The sequence below is a fragment of the Zea mays genome, chromosome 4 (genome assembly GCF_902167145.1).
Source record: "Zea mays cultivar B73 chromosome 4, Zm-B73-REFERENCE-NAM-5.0, whole genome shotgun sequence".
NCBI lineage: Eukaryota > Viridiplantae > Streptophyta > Magnoliopsida > Poales > Poaceae > Zea > Zea mays.
Window position 1 is genome coordinate 240,200,240 of NC_050099.1, and position 23,484 is coordinate 240,223,723.

The following is a 23,484-nucleotide window of genomic DNA, read 5'->3' on the forward strand; positions in this document are numbered from 1 at the left end:
TTTGTCGCTTCGGAGTGCCGAAGGCTATTACTGTAGACAACGGAACACAGTTTGATGTCGAAGCTTTCAAAGAGTTCTGTGAGCAAATAGGCACGAAGATCCATTTTGCATCAGTTAGACATCCGGAGTCAAATGGACTTGTCGAAAGAGCCAACGGTATTATAATGACGGGAATAATGAAGTTAATCTTCAATTAGCCTAGGGGAAAGTGGCCAGATGAATTGATTAAAGTGGTGTGGAGCCACAACACAACAACGTCAAGGTCAACAGGCTTTTCACCATTCAAATTGTTGTTTGGTGACGAAGCAATAACTACGGAAGAAGCTAAAGCATGATAAATAAGAACAGTGGCTTCGGTAGAGGATGAAGTTGATTATTCTGTGGAAAAAGATGCTTTAGAAGGGATCAGGCTTCAGGCCGTGGAGAACATCAATAAATATCAAGCCGAAACAATAAAATGGCGTGATAGAAAAGTCCGGTTAAAAAATATCAGGCCAGGGCACTTGGTACTTCGGAGAGTTGCCAACCCAGATACAGTAGGCAAGCTACAGTTGAAGTGGGAAGGACCTTTTCTGGTAGTATCTTCGTCAAGACCCGGTTCCTACAGATTGAAGGATATGGACGGCAACGACATTCCAAGATCTTGGAATGCGGATGAGCTTCGGCGATATTATGTATAGTTTGATGTAACCTTTTTATTTTTTCCTATGGCACCCTTTTCCTTTCCAAAGGGGGAGAAAGGTTTTTAATGGGGCCATAGCATGTAATTTTTTTTCTTATTTCAGCTCTACAAGAGCAATATCCCCCAAAAATGTAAATGTAAAAGCTGAGCACGCACCATCGAGTGCAAAGAGAAAAGAAAAAACAGGGAGAAGCTCGAAAGACGTCCCTAAGGGGATGCAGAGCACGACGAAGCCACAAAAAGCCATTCCTAAGGGAGCGCAGCGTAAGTTTTCTGCTCAAAAGTCGTTCCTTAGGGAATGCAGAGCCAAATACCGCCGAAATAGAAGGCGAAGTAGCTCCTGAGGGAGGCTTACAGCGAAAAGTCAACGCTGATACCGCCGAAATATAAGGCGAAGAAGCTCCTGATGGAGGCTTACAGCGAAAAGTCAACATTGATACCGCCGAAATAGAAGGCGAAGAAGCTCCTTAGGGAGGCTTACAGCGAAAAGTCAGTGCTGATACACCGAAAAATAAACGGTGAAGCCGAAAAATAAGCGGCAAAGAGATTTGAGTCATTCCTAAGGGAATGAAGGCTATGGTTGTGGCTTCGTATATGTGTTTGGACATTCATTTGCACGGTACATTACATCATAACATTTGCATTCATAAACATTCATTTAGACATACATAGGATCATCATCATCATATCATACAGATAAGGGCAGATGCTTCGGCTATAAGGATAAAACTTCGGCAAAAGCAGGAAAAGAAGTAGTTTCACGCTTCGTTGTGTACGAAAAGAAGGGAACGTGTTTTTCGCCTTCAGCTCAAAAATGCTAATTTCGTCCACACCAAAGCACTTCATACATTGATGGAAAGGTGAGAATATATTAAAAGGTATGGACATAGTTCACAGAGTAAAATTTAAATACATTTGCAAAAGTTATTACAAAAAGCTTTTAGAATTTCTTCTACAGTCATCTATCTAAGCTTCATCAGTATTCATCGAGCTTCAGCTTCGTCATTGTCATCCATTAAAAGCTTCGGCGTCATCTTCTTACTCTTCAAGCTTCGGCTTCGGCTTCGTCATCCTACACGAATTAAAGTATTGTAAGCAAAATTCAATTTCGAAGGAAGAGGTAAGCACAAGGTATGATTTTGTTACCAGCTTAAGATGACTCCGAGCTTCATCACCAGCTTTCTCTCGCCCACCCTTTGTCCATACCACCTTTATGAATTTATTCGCTATGCTTCGGGCAAGGTTGGGAATATCATCTAGATCTGCTGGTGATAGACTGAAATTGGGTCTATTAATAATCTTTCCGTGCTCGCAGCCAGATTTCAGGAACGCAGCAGCGGTGCCTCGAGAAGCTACCAGGGCACAGAAGTCACCATGTCCAGCAATAACATCATCAAGGTCATCAATTTCACCTTCGATGTGTTCGAAGGCTCCTGGTAGATCTTCAGCCGAAGGAGTAAATTTTTCGCTGCTGGCCCCGATCGAATAGAAGACCTTCTTCAGCCGTTGAACACATTGATTGCTGAATTCCAAGCATTTGTTTTGAAGGCTTGTCAATGATTTTTTCAAATCTGAACTTTGCTGGACCTCGGGCTCAAATTTTGCATTCAGCTCCTGCTTTTCTTGTTTGAAGTTTTCTGATTGGGAGAGAAGCTTAGTATTTAGTTCTGCTATTTTAGCTTCAGCTTCCGCCAATAAGCCTTCGGTTGTCTGAAGCTCGAAGTCTTTCTTTTCAAGAGCAGCAGATTGGTCTTTTATTTTGCTTTCTAAATTTTCGATTATAGCCTCGTGTTTTTGTCTTCCACATCTTGCTGCATTTTCAAAGCTTTGCTCAGCAACATACTCTGCACATAAACAATCTTCGTTAGAAAACACTTTCGTTATAAAAAACAATAAAAAGTTAGAGAAAAAGTTGTTTACCTTGAAATTGGAATAAAATAAACTACCGACGATATGTTGTCGTCGGTAGCGGCTAATATCTGTTTCGAGCTTCGGGAAACCAATACTCTTTGATAGAGTACCGATAACCTTCGCTCCGGTCTGATCCCGGATACAGCACAGCTTCTCATCATCAACACCGCCGAAGAGAAATGCCCCCGGCCGATATCCGCAAGATATGGTGTATTCTTTTAGTTCTTCTTTTTCGGTTTTTGTCAACTCTTGCCCAACTAAGTTTTGAAAATTGAAAATTTCATCTTCCGAAGTTTCTTCGGCTATTTCTTTCTTTTTCTCGGGCTTTGGGGCCGAAATCTCTTTGGTGGCTTCGGCAGCTTCTTCTGCGGCCATGTCTTGCAGTATCTTATCAATATCCACAATTGTGGTTTCTAGCTCGGTATCTTCGGCTGTGGCAGCTTCGGTGGCTGCGGCCTCCAAAGGTGCATCTTCAGTAGTTGTTATATCCTCAACAGCTGGCGCCTTCGGAGCTGAAGCTCTTGGTGGTGTTTTTTCAATGACTTCTGTCACTGTGATGATCCTTTGCTTTTTTGGCCTACCTGCCTTCTTCGTTTTTGCCAGCTCATTTTCCTTCTCAAAAAGCTTCGTCAGATGTGGCCCTAATGGACTCAGCTTGACAGGCAAGGTTTCAGTCATTACCTTTAAAATCTCCTCCACGTCGGTGGTAGAGGGTGATGCAGCAGTTGCTTCTCCTTCGTCAGTTGCCCTCTGCTTCGGAGTAGCAGCCTTTCTCTTCTTCGAAGCATCCATTTTTGGCTCAGGCTTCGGTTTTTTTCTCTTTTAATTGATCTTCATCATTTTTATTCAGAACATCAGCCACTCTCTTCCTTTTTTGCCCTTCGGCACCCTTGTCTAGCCGCTCATAGTCGGGATATTCAAAGCCCACTGCATCCATCACTCGGTTAAGCCTTCGCTTCGGACGGGTGCCGAAGGCGGCAGTCATCAATTGATCTTCTTTCTTAGAATAATTGCCGAGTATTTCGTTGCACATTACTTCGATTGTGTCCAGCCATTCTTGGCAGGGCACTTTGAAATGCCTCTTGAATTTGTAATGGTAAGGCAACCGAATAAGTTCCCCTTGCTTCTTTTCTTCCTCAAGCTTCGGCATGGCCCACTCTTTCATAGTGGGGAATACTCTGAAGGCCAGAAATTCTTACAATAAGTCCCTAGTGCCGATGTGCTTCGAAATAACCCTAAATTCAGCCAGAGCAATTTGGGTTGGGCCCCCTGGTGTCATGTTGCACGGAGGTCTGGTCTCTCCGAAGGTCAACTCTAACAGACTCTGGACCAACTTATCCTCATCTTCGTCAACTTTGATGTAAAACCACTCAGATTTCCATCCAGCTGGCCACTTGCTTCGATAACTGATCACTGGAAATTTTGTAGTCTTGTGGTAGGCAAAATTGTAGCAGCCAAAGTTTTCATGTAGCCCATCTCCTCTAGCCTTGGTCTGGTAATGAAGCTCGTGCACTCGGCAAAAACCTTCGACAAATGGCTCCACCCCTTGGCTTCGGAGAGCCCAAATATAAACGCTAAGTCTAACGATAGCGTTAGGAGTTAGCTGATGAAGGTAGATCCCAAACTTCTTCAGCACGTCAGCAATCATCTTGTTTAAAGTGAATCTTAAACCAGCCTTAAAGAAACTTTTGAAAATCACTACTTCATCTTTTCCTGGCTTCGGAGTAGTTTCCTCCCCACCAAAGCGAACCAACTCTTTCTTTGCTTCACTTAAATAGCCCAAATTCAGCATCTTAGGTAAATCAGCTTCGGAGATGGTGGATTTTCCGAAATCCAGATGGCTGGGTTTGCTGGGTACTGCGCTGCTGTAATCATCATCAGATTCAGTCTCTTCAACGTCAACCTGCTCTGCTTCTGGGGCAGGTGCATCCTCCGATGTTACCAGCCCAGATCGCTTCATTGCTTCAGAAATTGGAACGGTTTCAGTAGCTTCGGTCTCATCTTCCTCACGATCAACCCTGGCAGTGGAACGAACTCTTGCCATTTGATTATGAATTTCTTGAAATTTTTTGAAGATTGTTGACTTTTTTTATGTTTCCAAAGCTCTTCTTCTTGTGACGAAGCAGAATCAAAAGCGGCGCTTTGTCTGAGCACGATGACCAAGCTACGGCTATGGTTAAAATTTTGGCAGCAAAACAGTGCAATAGCAATGAATGTTGTGGTAACTTCACACCTACTCGTCTGTTTATATAGTGCCGCAGGTGGGAAGGTGAATCGTCAAGGTCTTCCGCACCGGACAAACAGCCACCTACACTCGCTAAACGGTGGGCCACAAGGTCCAGGAAGGTGAATCGCCAGGGCGCGTGCAACTGTTGCAAGGTGGGGCCACCTCGCGCAAAGACTATTTTAATCGTTTCTCGCCAACGAGCTCAGGGAAGGTGTTTTTCGGATCTTCGGCATCCCGAAGCCTAGAAGACTTTTTTCACGGATCAAGCTCGTTACGAAAAACGATCTGACACCGCGAAGGGGCTACTGTTGGGGGTATGCTTCGTAGCCGAAGATCCTAAAGGGAGAAAACACCTTCGGTAGATCTTCTCAGAAGCAGTGCCGAAGTTGTCACCTGTGAAGCTTCGGCATAATGACAAATCTCAAGACGAAGGGGTGAACCGACTTAAAGATGAAATGACTTAAAAGATCTATGATGTTCTATGTCATTATTGTTATCAATTGTGAAGGGTATAAATGTAATTATACACAAGCTGTGTCCTGTGCCTATAAATAGATGAACAGTACCCCTGTACTGTTCACGCAATCTTGTAATCAGCATTGTATTACACTGGAATTATTGCTTTCTGTCAAGGCGAAGGTATAAATGTACCTAAATATTATGTTTTAATATTTAGGTTTGTATAATAAAATATGTGAGTAATTTTATCTGATTTTAGCATATCTTTTTATAATGTTTTATATTTCATACTCCGTTTTATATTGTTTCATAAGTATGATCACGAAGGTATGACCTTCGTGACATTTTATCCATGGCCTTCGTCCGAAGTTCATTAAATCCCTGGGGAGATAATGCTTTAGCGGACGAAGGGCATCAATGTTTAACATTTTATGTTGCCTTGTTCTTAATTCATAGCATTTGAGAACAAGTCCCCAACATGCTCCATACAAGAGTTTCATACAAGCAAGTAGCGACGAGAGTCACGAGAAACAAATACGCAATGCATGTTATTTCACGGATTTTTTGAAAATTGATTTCCAGCAAGGAATAGTGATGTGAATTTTAAATAACATTTAATTAACTGAATAATTATTTTTGCCAAACTCCATTTTGTTGATTATATTTTATTTGCGCAAAGTGGAGTTCAAAAATTAATACAAAATGAAAATGTAGGTGGTTGTGATAGTTGAAAGGAGAGATATATATTTTATTGTGATAGTGGGCAAGGCCGTACCGAAAGGGGGTGCGGAGGGTGCGGCCGCACCGGACCCCAAAAAACAGAGGGTCCCTTAGTCACTGGACGCTAGCACTTTTTCATGTTAAACATATCTATTCTAAACACAAATACGCAAAGAGCGATGCGCTATCGACTAGTTTCGTTTAGATTGTTAAACTAATGTCTCAATTACTTATCGAATACTCCATATGTTTCAAAATAGTATTTGTTTTAGCTCTTGATTTTTATGCTTATATTCAACTATATAACGATGAATCCACTAAAGAAGCAAAACAAATTCTATTTTGATATAGAGAGTATTATTTACTATACACATGATGGTTGCATCGACAGAGAGAAGCTTTTTAAAATTGAAATATTTTTGTGAACTATTTATGGTCAACAATAACTCAATAGAGGTTAAATGGCTTGCCGATTCTATATATCGAAAAAAAAGTTGTTGAATGAGATTGCTCTCAATAATATAAGCGATGACTTTGTATCACAAAACGTTAGAAGATATTTTTAATGATATCAGATAACAAGTAAGTGTTTTCGGCTATATTTTATTTCTGTTATCTTATAAACTTCAAAACAATGCATAATAATTTCTATACGTCAAATGTTTGATACTACATGTATAGTTATATATATTTGTGTGCGGATGGGACCTCCATATCAGATTTCGCACTGGGCCCCCGAAAAGTCAGGAACGGCCCTGATAGAGGGTTATAGGAGGGTGAAATAGAGGGAACCGCGTAGGAATGAGGATATAGGGGGAGATGTTGCTAAGGATGAGGATATAGGGGGAGATGTTGCTAAGACTATGCTCAACGGTCCCCAAGAGCCTCCCCTCCCCTTGTTGAGGCGGCAACAGTGCTCCAATCAAGCGTTCAAATGCGCCCTATGCTGCTGCTACAATGGTAATGATTGGTACAGGACCACACTATATTAAGGGTCTATTTGGTTGGGTTGTGACTGTAAAAAAAGTTGTTGTGGGCTGTGAGCTGTGGAAAAAGCTGTTGTAGGCTGTAAGCTGTTAAAAAGCTAAAAAAATGTTTAGTGGAAACCACTAAAAATCGTTAAAAGTTCTTTGATATATGTTTTCACAGTTCCATCCGAAAAGCCACTAAAAGCAGGTCCAGGAGTGCTTTCAGATTTGCACTGCGAGAAAGTTAGCTTTTAAAAAAAGCTGCTTCCTAGATCCAGCCCTTTGGTTGGCTTTTGGCTTTTAGGGGGGCAAAAGCTAAAGCCAAAAATCAAACCAAACACACCCTAAGAACGCGGCGGTTGGACCTCCTTTCATCGGTTTTAGTGCACGTGGGTATTATTAGTTGTGAAAAAATGATAATGAGTGATAAATAGGTATTTTTTCTGAACACGCAGTAGAGATGCGCATCATTAAATTAAGAGAAGAAAAAAGTCCAAAATGGACCAAAGTATAATGCCAAAATAGGCAAAACACAAAACCACCAACTCCTGTTGCGCACAGAATTGTAGCCTCCCTATGCGCATGAAAACAGCAACACACAAAAGGAGACCAATCAGCAAAAAGTGCCAGCAGACCACACACACCTGCTCTTCACTAATCACCCAAAAGAACCCTTGACCTAAAAATTACAGCACCAGGACCCAAAGTCTCAAGATGTCTAGCACCGATAAGCCTCTAGTACTCAACTTCAACCAAAAAAATTGTCTGTATGCCATTAATTGAAGGACTGACACCATCAAAAACTGTCGTATTACGATGAAGCCATAAACACCAAGCCCCCAAGATGATGATATTGTTAAAGCCTATTCTTTTGGATTTATGCACTTGCTTAGTTACTTTCACCCACCAGTCAGCAAAAGCGGACTCATTAGAGGCAGGAGAAAGATTAGCCATCCCCAACGAAGAAAGAATGTAATACCAAAATTGTCGCGCAAAAATGCAAGTGCAAAGGAGGTGTTGGATATTTTCCGGCTCTTGATCACATAAAGGACAAACCTCAGGATGATCTAACACTCTTTTCTGCAGTCTATCATCTGTCCAACATTTAATCCTTATTGCCAACCAAAGAAAAAAATTGCATTTGGGTGGAGCCAAGTCTTCCATAACCTCTTCCATGGTTCAAAAGTAATCGAACCCATGAATAAAGCCTTATAAGATGATTTAGAAGAGAACTGTCCAGAGGAAGAATGAATCCACACATGTCTATCAGCCTCCTGAGTGAGCACCACTCCCCTTAATGCGTCCCAAAGGTTTAGATATTGTTGTATCCCAGACAAATTAAGAGGGGTCTCAATGTCGCTGACCCACTGCCAGTTCTCAAGAGCATGGGCCACCGTCCTGGAAGAAATAGCTTGTTTCCCTACATTAGCCACAACAGCAGGGGCAAAATCTTGGATACAAGACCCATCCACCCACCGATCTGTCCAAAATAAAGTATTACACCCATTGCCAACCAGGGTAACAATTGAAGAAGAAAAGAAGCTCTTGACATGCTGCTGAATAGGAAATTCTAGACTAGACCACGGCTTGTTAGGATCTGTTTTTTCCAACCATAACCATTTAGCTTGTGGCGCCCAACTTTGGTACAGCAGGTTAGAAATCCCAAGCCCACCGAGATTTAAAGGCCTTGTAACAATGTCCCACGAAACAAGGCAATTACCACCATTTACCTCCTTCTTCCTCTCCAAATAAATCCTCTCCGAATCTTGTCTATGGAATTAATCACCCACTTGGGACCAATACCAAGATGTGAAAGCACTTGAGAAGATAGACTGGGATGGTTGAAAGCACAAAGCGCACCATAGCTGTCCTGCCAGCAATTACCACCACTTGCGTAGAGGAAGAGGCCAGAATATTTGATATCATATTCCGCCACACAGGACCAATACCAAGATGTGAAAGCACTTCAAACAAGAAGGCCCAAGAGACCGAATCAAATGCTTTGGAGATATCCAACTTCAAGAACAAACTAGAGACTCTTCTTGTAGAGAGACTTAATTGAATGTTGCACCAACATGAAGTTGTCATGAATTGATCTGCCTCTCACAAAGGCACTCTGATTAGTTGTCACCAACTCCTGAAGGTAGGGGCCCAATCTATTAGCAAGCATTTTGGTGACCAACTTAGCAAAACTATGAATTAAGCTAATTGGTCTAAAATCTCTTGCAGACAAGGCAACATCTTTCTTAGGGAGGAGAGCTAAATAAGCTGAATTTAGTATCCCCAACTTGTGAGCATTTCCTTGATGGAGGGAATTCATGGCTGCCAACAGATCTGACTTAATAATATGCCAACAATATTTGTAAAATTTTCCAGTGAACCCGTCAGGACCCGGAGCCTTATCAGATGAGAGAGCACCAATAGTGTCGCGAACCTCCTTCTCTGAGAAAGGAGCCTCCAGTGAACTCAAGTCAATAGCTTCTCTGTGGCAAGCAACCAGATTAAGAGAATACGGTCTCTGAATATTAGGACCCAAAAGATTAGAGAAAAAATCATCCAAAACCTCCTGCATTTGTTCATGACTGGCGACAGTTCTCCCCTCATTCTCCAAATGGGAAATAAAATTCCTCTTCTTGCGGAGGCGAGCCGGTAAGTGAAAAAAAAATTGTGTTGGCATCTCCATCTCTCAAGTAGTGCAACCGGGAACGCAAACGAGCAATTGTCCTCTTCAAAGAAGCAAGGACAAGGCAGTGCTGCTTCAATTTCTGCAGCAGTCATACTTCATCTGTAGACAACAGCCTGCTATCCTGCCCCATCTCCAACCTGTGCAGTACCTCGCGAGCCAGCCCCAGCTAAGAATTGACATTTCCAACCACACTATGCCCCCATGACTGCAACCTTCATGCTAATCTTTTAAACTTTATGGTATTTTATAATTGTAGTGGAGTATAGAAAAAGAATTTAGGAGAAACCGTTGTAGAGGGTGAAGATATAAAGAAGAGAGAGCAAGATAGTAAGTATATGGGGAGAAATTTAGAGGCCTCCGTTGAAGAGAGTGTAAGATGTCCCAGGGGTGAGGATATAGGGAGAGAGGTTGCTGAGATAACAAAAACAGCTGGAGAGTAATAAAACACAGTGAAGAACAAAGAGTAACTGTTACGCAAATCGTCAGAAAAAAATGCCAATAAACTACAATCGAAATGTTGGTGAGAACTGAGAAAATATGACGCGGCCAAGCGAATTATTGCATACATGCAGAAACGCTAGTGTTGGATAGTTCCAGAAGGAATTAATTATTAATTATACATGTTATTGTGCTCCGAGATCAAAATAATGTAATGATTCTCTATGCGTCAAACATTATAACATCCAAATTCCACCAATGGTAATTAAGCTGAAGCCCTGCTACATGTTCAGCATGAGCGTAAACTAAGCTCAGAGTACTAGGTCTTAAGATAATCTAAGGACAACGACGATCATCCCAAACAACTTAAGTAACAATTCTACAGCGACAACACCAGTACACGGGGCGCCTCAAGGACCAAAACCGTTCTCTTCTCTACAGTAGTGACGTAACACTGGACCGATCAAGAGACAATGGCCAAAGGTAGTACAATACATCCGGTGGAAACCTACTTCCCAGCTGAATCAGGAGTGCCATCACCGTAGGAAACCAAACCTTTCTTGCCTCCACCAGACGGTGATGGGGACCGAGATTTCCCATCACTTGCACGCTCCAGAGATGGAGAATCAAGTGGGGAGGGATGATGCACTGGTGGAGACTTTGATACTGACCTAGAAAGGTGGCTCCTAGAAACTGACCGTGCACGATCGCTAGGTGACCTTTTCCTGGCGGGGGGTGAACGGCTCCGTACAGGACTCTTGTTGTACCCACCTCTCCTTCCTCTGTGGACAGGACTGCGTGATGCGCTTCGGCTCCTCCTCCTGTACCTGCTAAACAAAGAACCACCCACAAGAATGAGCTACGCATATCGATTGGAAAACAAAATCCAAATAAAATTGATTCAATCATTTCAAAATAGTACTCCATTCATTCCAAATAATAAATCTCTTTAACTTTTTTTACATAGATTTATCTAGATACATAGTAAATTGATGTATCAAAAAAGTCAAAAGAACTTATAAGTTGAAACGGAGAGTAACAAACAAAAATGATTGTCTGTTCAGAAGATAGCATGCCACATGCCATCAGAAATGATAAAAGTTGATACCATACAAAAAAAAATTAACTGTAACCTATAAACAGTTCATTTACCTTGGCGATGACACTCTGCCTCTAGAGGGGCTCCTATAACGTCGAGGAGGTGATCGGTGGCGAAAACCCCGGTAACCCATGTATCTACATAAGGGGGAAACATAATTTAAAACTCTAAATCGATTAAAAAACAGATTAAACTTTGATTCGGTTACCTGTCACGGTCATTTCTTCCGCCATAACGATGCAAGCGATCAGCGGAAGGTGAGCGATATTGTCTTGCAAATGAATAGCGTTGAGTAAAACCACGTCCACGTCTTATGCGTTTGGGTGACCCATCAGGAGAATCACTCCTAGATCGGCTCCTTCCATTGTTTGGTGGTGTTAATGCCCTGCGAAGTGGACTGGGACTTCTGCTAATGTTCCGGCGAGGTCGACCACCTCTTACTGGACTTCTGCTCACACTTCTAAGTATTCTTGCAGGGCTCCTGCTGAGACTTCTGTGAATGTTCCGTCGTGGACTTCTCATAGGGCTTCTCCTAGAAGGCCTAAGTGGGCTCCTTGAAATCCTAGCTGGGCTCCGGCTAACGCTTCGCAATGGAGATGTCACAGGGGTTCGGGTAATGCTTTTTGGCTTCGCCAATGGTGGTCTTGGGCTGACACTTTTTCGTACATGAATTCTCTCCAGGCTCCTGCTTAGACTTCTCTGTTCCATGGACCTAGCTGAGCTCCTGCTAATGCTTCTTCTGTGAGCTTTAACAGGAGTCCTGCTTATGTGGGGGCTTCTGCTTGCATCTCTGGGTGGGCTCTTGCTGAGGCTCCTAGCAGGGCTCCTGCTGATGCTCTGCCTTCTGGCTGAACTCCTGCTCACGCTTTTTTGGGGAGCACCGACAGGACTTCCACTGCGATTATGGTGAACAGGGCTCCTGCTAACTGACCTCTTTGTGGTGGTAATTGACCTTTTCATTGGGCTTCTTCTTGGGCTGATGCTCATACTCTTGCTCATTGAGTGATTAACACTCATGCTCTGGCTCCTGCTTATCAATGTCAGATGAAACACCGCTTCCAGAAGCAGTAAGCACAAAGAATGATGTATGAAGAAGTATAGGAAACCTAGATTTGCTTTGGTTGCCAGTTAGAACAGGCATGACAGCTGCATTCCTTTCAATTTTTGATTCGTTAACACCATTTGTATAGTTTTCCCCATTTTGCAGCGGGGAGACATCTTGTGCTGGACTGTTTGGTATGCCACTCTTTTGTTGAGGTGACGTGGCATCCTTCAAAGCAGACACTGCAGCAATATTTTCCTCTGAAAGGCAAGTGTAGATTACAATCGTTAGTTAAACTAAACTAAACTAAACATGTACCACATAACCAAGCAAGAACTATACATCCCTTACTAGATGGCCAATCAGTACAATTGTACATCCAAAACATATAACAGAACAATACCACCGATAATATAATACCATGCAACCATGATCTAGAGATTAACAAGTTGTTCGGCTGCCACTTAAACTGCAGCCAGCTGCAACTGCACCTGCTTCCGAGAACTGTAGCGAACGTCTAGAAAAGCCGCAGCCGCAGCGGCTTCCAGCCACACAGCGACCGGAGCCTAAAAGAGATATCCAGCCAATCAGAATTTCCTGATTTTAGGACATGCATGGCCTACCTTAAGCTGTTGTTTTCCACTGTAATATATTTGTTTTTATAAATTATAAATTCAATAAAATTATGAGAATATGACAGTATGTTTAAGACAAATCTGAGTGAATGGTTCTCGTAATTCCAAACATACTATCTGCATTTCATAAGTTATTGATAGTGAGTTTCAAAAGTTCGACCAAATCCTTGTCCACAACCCAAGTATTTATGATGGGTAAGTAAACAGTGAACCAGTAAGGCATTCAAGCATGCAAGAAATTGAACTCACTTTTGTGAAGTCCCTTGATTGTGCTTGGGTCGCATTAACTACTGCCATTGCATTACCTTGTCAGATTTATTCTATCAGTTTCTTGAAATACAATGAAATACTTAACCAGATATGGTATTCTATTGCATTTATACCATTCATAGATGATGATGAATGCCACCCCAGCCCCACTATTAAGTTACAAAGAACTGGCTGACGTAGTACATAGCACAAGTTTAAGGGCATGTTACTCCAACTCTAAGGGTTCAAAAACCTAAACTTGCCGAGAAATCGGAACAAATTTCAGGAACCTATGCTTCGATTTATTGGTACTTTGGTAGTTGGTATTAGTGAAACAAAGAAGCCCAACATACATTGGGGTAAAGAATATATATAGGGAAAAAGAAAAGAAACTACCAAAAACTTGAGATGATGCCTTGGACTTCCGCCCGTGGCGGTGTCTCTTGCTTCTAGCATCTTCAGAGCTGCTATCACTCGAACTTTCAGCTTCACTGTCACCCTTTATCCTGCTAATAAAAGAACATATATTACAGATCAAAGGTCAGGAATGTTAAATTTGACAATGTTAACAGACCTTTTTGACTTCTGTTTTGATTTCCTATCACGCTTCCTACGCCTTCTTTCACGCCTTTGGTCATGCTTTCTTCTTGAACGCTTGCGTTTATTTTTCTTCGAATGTCTCTTTCTGCGCCTTCGCCTGTCATCACTTGAACTGCTGACATCAGATGAGTCACTTGAGTAAGTATCAGAATCGCTCTCAGAATCAGATGATTCAGTCTCCGACTCAGAAGAGCTATCTGACTCCGAATAAAAATATCTCTTCTTCCTTCTCCTTTTTGAAGATTTGTTACGGCGGCCCTTGTGCTGTCCTTCATTACTTTCCTCATCAGAAGATATACCCTTTGACAACTTTGATTTGGCGGCCCTCTTTTTATCTGTATGACCATTATCATATGAAAAGAGCGTCCAAAAGGTAAATACAAAAGTGCCCTACTTTAGCTAAATGCCCCCCAAAAAGGGCTTAAACCTTTATATCAAATGGAGCAATAGGTGCTGCGGAAATTCCAATCAGTTGATAAGAATTACCAATTCCTATTCTCATAGATCCAATATCTTTACGGTCAGTGAGCTCCCCACAATTTACTATAGTAACCGGAACAACAGGAGTTGAATCAGGGGATTGCACATCTACTTGCTCGATTCTCTTCAGAACATCACTTCCAACAACAAGCTTGCCAAAAACTGTGTGCTTCCTGCAACACAGTAGAATGGCATATTATCAACAAAACTGTACTAACTCAGAAAACCATGGAGTTCACGAATGATACTGAACAAGACATCATAAAGACTTGACCAGTTAACAGTTTATGCCACAAGCCTGCGCCATTCCTAACATAGTAAAACGCCAAACAGAAAAACCAAAACTAAGCCTCACTCCATCCAAATATGCACAAGTCAGACAGGTTTGCTCCTACTCTCACCTTCTATTTTCACAACCAAAAAAGAAATGGGCAGACCGTAGGAAACAAATTTCCACAGTGCAAAATTCCACAGACATAGCGCAAAATGAATGCAACATGTCAAACCTAATAAACTAGCAAATCGATTTCACATATAATACTGAAACAAAACTATATCAAATCCTTGCAATTCAACAAGCAGTGTTACTCTTGGTCATTTTGAATTAGGCAACAATGAAGATCCAAAGACTACAAGTAAAAGTAGCAGCAGAAAACTATTCTGTAGTTCCAATGCTTGACAAAACAGATAATTAAGCAAATGATTAATGTAGTATCAGTGATTATGGCCATCGGACACTTAGAGCTTTAATTTAGGATGAGAAAAAAAATAGTTTGGTACTGGAAATAAGCATCAACCTGAGAAACATCTCCAGAACTTATATTCAGTTCAATACAGGAAATGGATGTGAGATTAGTCTGTCTGAAGATATATTTTATACAAAACTGAAACACACTGTCATTCAAATGGAATTGACCGGTACAAACCTGTCAAGATGAGAATTAGGCTTGAAAGTAATGCAGAACTGGGAGCCACTAGCTTTGGATCCAGTATCTGCTGTTGTCAAGAGACCACGATCATCATGAGGTAGAACACAAGTTTCATCTGAAATGCAAACAATATACTGTCATTACAGATATACTACATGCTTTAGTGCTTACCAGAACAGTTGGATACTATCTCCAGATCCGCAGAGCAAAGCAGAGTAGCAGACAAAAAGATAAAAGCAGTAACTTGAAATAGATTATTAGAATTTGAACACACTCCTAATATAGACAGTAGACACATAACAACACAGCATTTGACTATGTACTGGTAACCAACATTATAAATCCTCAAATAAAAGGTTGCAAGGTTATTCTGTTATTGGTATTCAACATCTCCGCTATATAAAAGAATTCACACCAAGGTTGATACCTGCAGATTTTCCACTATATATGTTTTCTCCACCAGACCCTGTAACATAGTTAAAATCAGTCATTTCCAAAAACAAGATGTACCACATGAAGCTGCAACTATACATGCAAGGTAGATTTACATCAAACAAACAGAACTAATGTGCAACAGAAAAATATACCAAAAAAGTAAAGATGTTAACATGCATCACCGTATGTAACATTAATAGACAAAAATACAGCAATCTACAAATGTGGGCACAGTATAAATCTGGATCCTGGAACAAATCATTGCATATGAAAACAAACTAACCATAAGCAAACTTGAAAAATTTAATACCAATATTAAGGCCATTTAACCATATATGACATGAAAAACTGCTAAACTACTCCATTTAAAAAAGAGTATGAATCTAAAAGAACGTCAAATGCTAGTGAGGAGCGCACAACATAATCATCAAATCAAAAGAGAGGGGCATTGTGATAACATATAGAAATGAAAACAAAAATCATCACAATTATCATAAGTAGCCCATAACTGCACAACTTACAGGGAGTGCTATGTGCATGCAAGCCCATAAGTTGACGTACACAAGAACATTGGTATATAAGAGAACACAAAAAATGAGAGGCCGTGAAAGTGGGGAGGGGAATTGCTGCTTTTTTTCTGGGAAGGGAAAGAAATAGCAAAATGTAAAGGAAGAACTAATTGTGCAAACTCACCATTTCCTTTCGCAATGTCACCTCCCTGAAAGAAAAAGCAATGCACACTCAGCAGTTATAACTAAGAAACAAATAAGCTTTCCACTCATTATTAGAATTGCAGACGTAGACAACACTGCAGACGACCTTAAATACTATATGATAAAAAAAACAGTCGATATCATCTGTCTTGCATCCTACATCATGAACAAGGAAAGGAACTGACTAAAAACAGAACAAGACAAAGCTAACCAAATTCTAACCATAAAATACAAACATTAACAAAACAATACATTTTCCACTCATTATTAGAATTGCAGACATAGATAATACTGCATTCGACCTTAAATACTATGTGATAAGAAAAGCAGTCAATATCATCTGTCTTGCATCCTACATTATGAGCAACTAAACAAGGAACTGACTAAAAACAGAACAAGACAAAGCTAACCAAATTCTAACCACAAAATACAAACATCGTAACGGTGATGGAAGCAAAATGCATAAATACAAAAGAAAAACTAACTTGTGCCATGAACCCTTCGATGACACGGTGGAACGATGATCCCTTGTAACATAATGGCTTCTTAGTCTTGTGTCCAATTCCCAGCTCACCTAAAGTGTGCAACATCAATTAAGAGCAACAATGCTAGGAAATAAGGAGGCCTTTTTAAACTGAGAATGGAATATATTCTGTGGATTTGTCTATGCACAAGCACAAGGTGGGCTGTGACACAAAGAACAAAGGTACCCACTACATTATCAGAAGATTTCCAAAACACATATTAGTATATTAACCGCTCAGATCAACATCAAAATAGCTTTTTATGCATAAATTAGGCGGAAAGCTTACAAGACAAGAAACGGACTAAAAAGTCTACAGCCCAAGTTATACTAATTGCATGCGAATGCGAGTATGTATGTGTTTACTGATGTACACAAGTTCAGAATCTTCGTTCCATATCCTGATTTTAGTTGATGTCATAAACCGAAGAATATTATAACAAATTGTCTGCCAAAACATAACTTTTCAAAATAGAAACATCAACCGGTATGTCATGCATCCAACTTTACATGAAATCTGTAAGAGACTCCCTTGTAGTAACATAATCACCTTGCTCAAAAATTCAAAATGAAGTTTCATAATTTAAAAAGAGATCATAAATTTGTAGTCCAGTATATTAAAGCTAAACATATATAAAAATATAGTCAACCATTAAGGATGCAGAATTACTTTGCCAGGAAATTAACTAAATTCCTATGAAACAATGAACATCGAAATGTGTATCTTTGATCATCACAGAAAGAAAAGATTAGGTTCTCAGATTTCGGAAATATTCAAACAGAATCACAGAATGGCACATTGGATATGGCTTGAAAGATGACAGAGTGGAAGTTTGAATGATATTCCAAAGTGGGTTTTAAGCAAAGAAAAAAATAACAATAAAAATCATTAGGACTACCAAGTGATGATAGAAGGATTAGTATCACCAGAACATCAGTTACAATTGCCTAGTGCAGATAATTAAAACAGTAGTAGGAGCAGTAATAGAAGACATTATTGCGGCATTCTTCAATGTTGCAAAAAGAAGCTACACATTACTTCCATTGGCCACAAGTACATGTTCATTTAAGTTTGTCCTAGGTCAAATTGTTTCTAGTTCCAAACATCAATATCTATAATTCACAAAGATTTGCAACAGAAGATCTCGATTAGTAGATTCATCAGGGTAAATTTTCAAAATATGAACTCTTTTATTTTGATATTATCCATTTTTCTTGATATTGCTAGTCAAACTTAAGCATTGGACAATGCATCAATGTCCTAATGGGCTTGTATTAGTAAGGATAGGAAGTAAAGCATTTGTACATAAATATAGGAAAAATATTTCCTCAACAACTGGAATCGTTGGAGCGAAATTAAACAAAGCAGAAAAACTGTGGCCTATTTCAATCAGAGTAAAATTTCACAAGCATCCCAAAGTAATTAAAAGAAAGTTACACTTGAACTTGAAATTAAACTTGTAGTTTCCTAAAATTAAAAAGAATTGCAATCTTAGCACTGGAACATTATTCACCACAGAAACTCTCAGTGAAACAGTTTTCATTTTTACTGTTTGGATGGGGCGTCAACAGATCTAACTTTCCCTGGATATGACCCACATCTGGATAAACAAGGGCAATTGTAGCATAACCCTAGCAATTTGGTGATAACATCACAATCCCTCCTAAACAATATGACATGATTTGCACTTGGTTCCTATTTCCTAGCACCATGTCATTAAGTGGCCATTGTAAGCACTAAGCATGGTCTAAATCTCCAGTGTACTTGAGTGTTTTACTACTCAGTAACCTCCAAGCACTAAAAGGGTGTCGCTCTACGCCGTAGGCAATAAAAAGTGTTGTTGCTCAAAGCAAGCTCTTGGAATTGTCAGTTTTTTATAATTTCAGAAGAGTGTGGCTTTGTGAATTTACAGCATTTTACATCATATCATGCTACTTCAAATATTTAATAGTCTGACAATAAAAACGCAAGTATTTTGATGAACGCATTATGTGAAACCACGACCATTAAAAATCTCGAGCAACATGTCCAATTGCCACATAAACCAATTTACAAAATAATAAGTAACACTAACTAACAGATGAACTTTTACTGATTTGACGAAAAGGAAGTGGTGAGAAGGTTACCTGTGCATAAAGCTCTGAAGTTCTCAGTCACAAGGGGTGCAACATCAGCGAACAACTGCAAAAAAAGGTTCTCATGCTTTTAAACAGAATCAAGTAGACAAGTACCACCATTAGCCTTCGATATAAAAAGACAAAGCTACAGCTCCTGATCTTTGATGTTGCAACTTGCACGGTCTTAGTCATGCTTGCACTACCATCTGAATACGGATTTGAGAAACAGTAATAACAAACATACCTCAAAGATCATTCTTTCATCTGGCTCATCACCTACAGATACATCCAGAAAGACAATGGGGTTTCTCTTTCTCTCCATGTTCTTGAATAATCCCTGGGCCAACACGGTAGCTTCACAATGAATAATGGAAAGATATCAACAAAGTAAGCAATTGGTAAACGTGGTAAAAATGGCATTGCTGCCCTAGACAATACTTAATGTTACAAGATTGAAACCACATAAACTGGCTATATGCCTTCAAATTTGCATGCGCTTACATAGTTAAATAGCTGCAGAACTATACTTTTCCTACTACTCACAAAACACATAAATGCAGTTTCTTTTGCATCCTTCTAAAAGAAACTCGCAAGCATGGAGTAGAGGATATGCAGATGCAACAAGCACAGTACCCAATTCTACTAGCAAAAACCAGATTTTACAATAAATAGCCATTGCAAACAAGCAACGAGGCAAGACAAGAACATCAGAGAACATTCATCTAGAAGTTCATGGCCTTGTCATAAATCACTTAATAATAATAAATCTTTACTTATATATTTATATATTATTATAAAATTAAAGAGTGGAAATTTCTTCCTCCAAATTTTGATCCATCACTCTCTCTTAGTCTCTCTCTCTCTCTCTCTCTCTTGGTCAGTCTGTCCCTACACTCCCCCAAGCACAGTTCTCACCAATTTTAAGAGTAGTACGACTAGAGTCATAATTGGTTTAATATCCCGTCCGTGACCTAAAACTCACGACCTCTGCTCATACGAATTAGAAAAGTGAGCATACAGTCCAGTTCCAAAGTGTGTTCCATTGCAAAGCACGAACATGTTTGCTAGTTAATAATAGTATATCATTACGCCTGTTCAAGTTTCGTACATCTGTTCCACTGCCAGTGATGGAGCTAGAATTATATGATTATATGGGGCTCAAATCAGTTAATCCATGAAATAAATATTAAAGCATGCACTGAAGTCAATGAAAAAATAATCATGGGGGCATCCGTTCAGCATGCGCCAGCCCCCCCCCCCCCCCCCCCCTACTGACTCCGACAGCGCTGCAGCCTACATCGCACGGTGCCAGCCAACACTAACTTGAGTAACCAGTAATCACGCAGAGAGACATCCTGGTGCAACGGCAGGAATCTAGACAAACAATCCTGGCCCCAGATCAGGATCCGTGCACAACACCGCAAACCCTGAAAATCCCTACAAACCCCCCAAAACCCTATCGCGAACTCAACCCCAAACCCTGGAACCTCCTCCCCATCCAAACATCAGAGAGCCCAAACGCGCATGAAACACTCTGGCCATGCAGATCGAAACGCGCAAGCCAGGCCCTTGGCGTGCGATCCAGCGATTGCGAAGTAGAGGGGAGCAGCCCGGGACCCGGGTAGAGAGGGAGAGCACGAACCACAAGGGAAGACCCGGTGGTTCTACGGCGCCGGTCACGTCGGAGAGGTGCGACTGTGCGAGGGTCTCGTGGGGGCAAGGATATTTGCTCGCTCCGGCGGAGCGCAGCCGCAGCCCCGTGGAAGGCACCGCCACAAGCGGCCGCAAAAGCGGAGTGATGTGGGGAATAGGGGAGTGGAGGAGCGCAGCGGCCAAGTACCCTGGCAGCCTGGCTCCCTGAGAGCCCTGCGACAGGGCCAATTACAGTTCTGTCCCCGACACGTGGAGCGTTGAATGCTAGTCCTGGATGCACTGCATGTGGGCCCTCATGGTGGTGACAGTGTGGTCAGGCGACATGGAGTCCGGGTCCGGGTCCGGATCCTCGGCCGACGGCGTAGGGTGTGATTGGTACGCGTGCTCTCTGGCGCTGGGCTCGGGCCGGTTGGACGGACGGCGAAGGTCCCGCCCGCCTTGCATGCAGGCAGTGAGGCAGAGCGGTGGAAAAGTGCCTACCTGCAGGTAGATCGGTTTCTCACAGCTAAATATGGCAATAGTTACCAGATCCGGTGACTCGTGATTATTTATCCATACGTATATGGTCTAAATATTCTATTTATGAGTTTTTTATTAGACAAAAACTTCACTCAGTACGTAAAAATATTAGAACGCTTCGGCCTCATCTATACCTGTTAACACATGGGTATAAAATACCCAATATAAAAGTGTAAACTTAGGCCTCGATAATCCATATATTTTAACTATTTAACAAACTTTTTTGTGATGATGTAATAGAAGGCTTAACAGCTATTTGATAACCATGTAATGAAACATGTAATGTGTTATGTGGTATTATCTTAGTGTTGCTACTTTATCCAATTATATATGGTGTGTGTTGAATAGAGTGTTGAATGGATGATTGAATGGTGCTCGAAATTTTGTAATGGCATTTAGATTGATATACTTGACGTTTGTATGATGTATTATTTTGATATATGTTTAATCTTTATAGGTACAGGTGACCCAACGGGTGATCTATAATCACATGGGTATGGGTATGAGAGTAAATCCATACCTACCATTGGATATAGGTGACCCAACGAGGTTACTTTTTGTCGCGGATATGAGTGTGGGATAGTAATACCCAGTAGGTATTTATCTATTGCCATCTCTACTCGTAGCATAGGCAACTAATCACCCTCTCGTAGATTAATGCATGAAGTGAGCCTGGGCACGTCTAGGCAACCAATCAGCCCTGTAGTCGCCGCCGACTGGCTGACGCGTGGGCCGGCCACGGCCAGGCCCCACCTAGCAGCGGTCGGACATTACAACAGAGGATCTGGCCGAATCCAGGATGGGAGATGCGGTTCAAGCTCTAGCAACTTCATTTGAAACATGGTACAAAGCGGTATTTTGTCCCCTTTTGGCAGGGCTCCGGTTCCTCTGAAAAGAGTTTCAACTTTAGGTCCTCTAGCTCTTTGGCTTCTCAGGAGGAGCTAGAGTTGTTTTGTAATTCGTTTGGCTAAACAGTTTCTCTTGTGTTTCTTTCGAATGATGTATTAGGGAAATGAATGAGGAGCCGATAGAAACCACATTTTTTGTGCTTCGGCTCCCAACACGAAAACGACTCTAGCTCCTCGAGGGCTCTCGACAAGAAGTCGTTTTATGACCGTTTGGTAGGGCTTCACGATGAGCCCGAGCTGGAGCCGCCCAAGGAGCCATGCCAAAGGGGCCCTTTATAAGGTCATATACATGATATGCTGGCCATAGCTTAGAGCATCTGCATTAGTTACCTAAAATACATCCTATATTTTGATTTAGGGGAATAGTAACAAAAAATGGCTCCAACTGGTCTATCGGGGATCAAATCCCTGAGCCATAGGGACGCGAATCAGAAGGCGAATGGAGGGAGAGTCCGCCCTAGAAGGACCCGCCCCTGAGTAACCTCGAGCACCGACCTTGGTGGCTGGGCGAGACGGAGCCAAAAGGGGGGTTGAGCGAACCGAGGGGAGGCCACTCGAGTGGATTCTGCACCCGACCCAGGGATTGCACTGCCATAAATGATTGATCGCACTAAATGCGCCTGGCACCAAGCCACGACAGAGAAGTCGGTCCTCCTTCCGATCCCCACACGCGAAGCCGAGCCAGAGTCGCACTCATGACCTACGAGGCCATAGACCTGTGGCTCACTTATGGCCTACCGAGTCTAGGCCTGAGCCCCTTGACCATTTACAGGGCCTGCTGATAGCACCTATAGGGGGTCAATAGATAATCCTAAATAAAATGCTTCAAACAATAGAAATATGGTATATAAAAGGTGTTAGAGTGAACTAAAACCAAGTTTGGATGAGAAAAGTAGAGAAAAATAGACTCTTCACTTATTGCTCTCTTGATATGTGTATTAAACTAGGAGCAATATGTAAGTGAAGTTTAAGCACTAAGGAAGACATAAATTGTAATAAAGAAAAATGGACAAGAGACATGCCGAATTTTCTCGTGGTTTGGCAAAAGCATACTCCAAGTTATGATGACCTGCTTTGGTCAAGGGTTGCACTCAACCCCTCTCAAGTGACCCAAAGATCAAACTTGAGTGCCACGGTATTCTTCCTTATATCCCAACCTGTTTGTGAAGAATTTCCACAAGTTGGAGTCTCTCACACCTTACACAAGATGATCATAATCAAAATCTGAGTAAGGGAGGGAGTTAGAACACACACAAGTACACAATGCAATAATAACATGCACAAAAGCAAAGACAAGAGCGCAACTACAAAAATGATAGAGTAACAGCTAAAAAACGAGCTCAAATCTCTCACAAATCACTGAACGACATGGTTGCAGAGTCTCGGAGTTGTAGTCTGCAATTGTGATGCTTGGGTACCAGGAAAGGGCGCCTAGGGGCTGCTTTTATAGCCCCAAAAGGCATACGAGTCGTTGCCTTCTCTACAAGGAA

The 23,484-nt window shown here is 41.4% G+C and overlaps 1 protein-coding gene across 8 annotated transcripts; it reads right to left on the reverse strand.

The window, feature by feature from the left end:
- Positions 1-10,236: 10,236 nt before the first annotated feature.
- On the reverse strand, positions 10,237-20,945 carry LOC103654819 (peptidyl-prolyl cis-trans isomerase CYP95). 8 transcript variants are annotated; one of them, XM_020552903.2, is made up of 14 exons: positions 20,557-20,945; positions 19,159-19,251; positions 18,924-18,978; positions 16,759-16,847; positions 16,254-16,278; positions 15,553-15,591; positions 15,123-15,240; positions 14,203-14,369; positions 13,691-14,051; positions 13,513-13,622; positions 12,297-12,492; positions 11,399-12,217; positions 11,244-11,327; positions 10,237-10,918 (listed from the first exon to the last, which is right to left on the reverse strand). In XM_020552903.2, exons 2-14 carry the CDS (start codon positions 19,234-19,236, stop codon positions 10,600-10,602), a joined length of 2,460 nt encoding a protein of 819 aa, XP_020408492.1. In that variant the 5' UTR covers positions 19,237-19,251; positions 20,557-20,945; the 3' UTR covers positions 10,237-10,599. The 8 variants fall into 8 exon arrangements, with proteins under 8 accessions (XP_020408492.1, XP_008679865.1, XP_008679866.1 ...); XM_008681643.4 differs by having other exon boundaries at positions 10,237-10,921; XM_008681644.4 differs by having other exon boundaries at positions 13,513-13,625.
- Between the last annotated feature and the right edge of the window lie 2,539 nt (positions 20,946-23,484).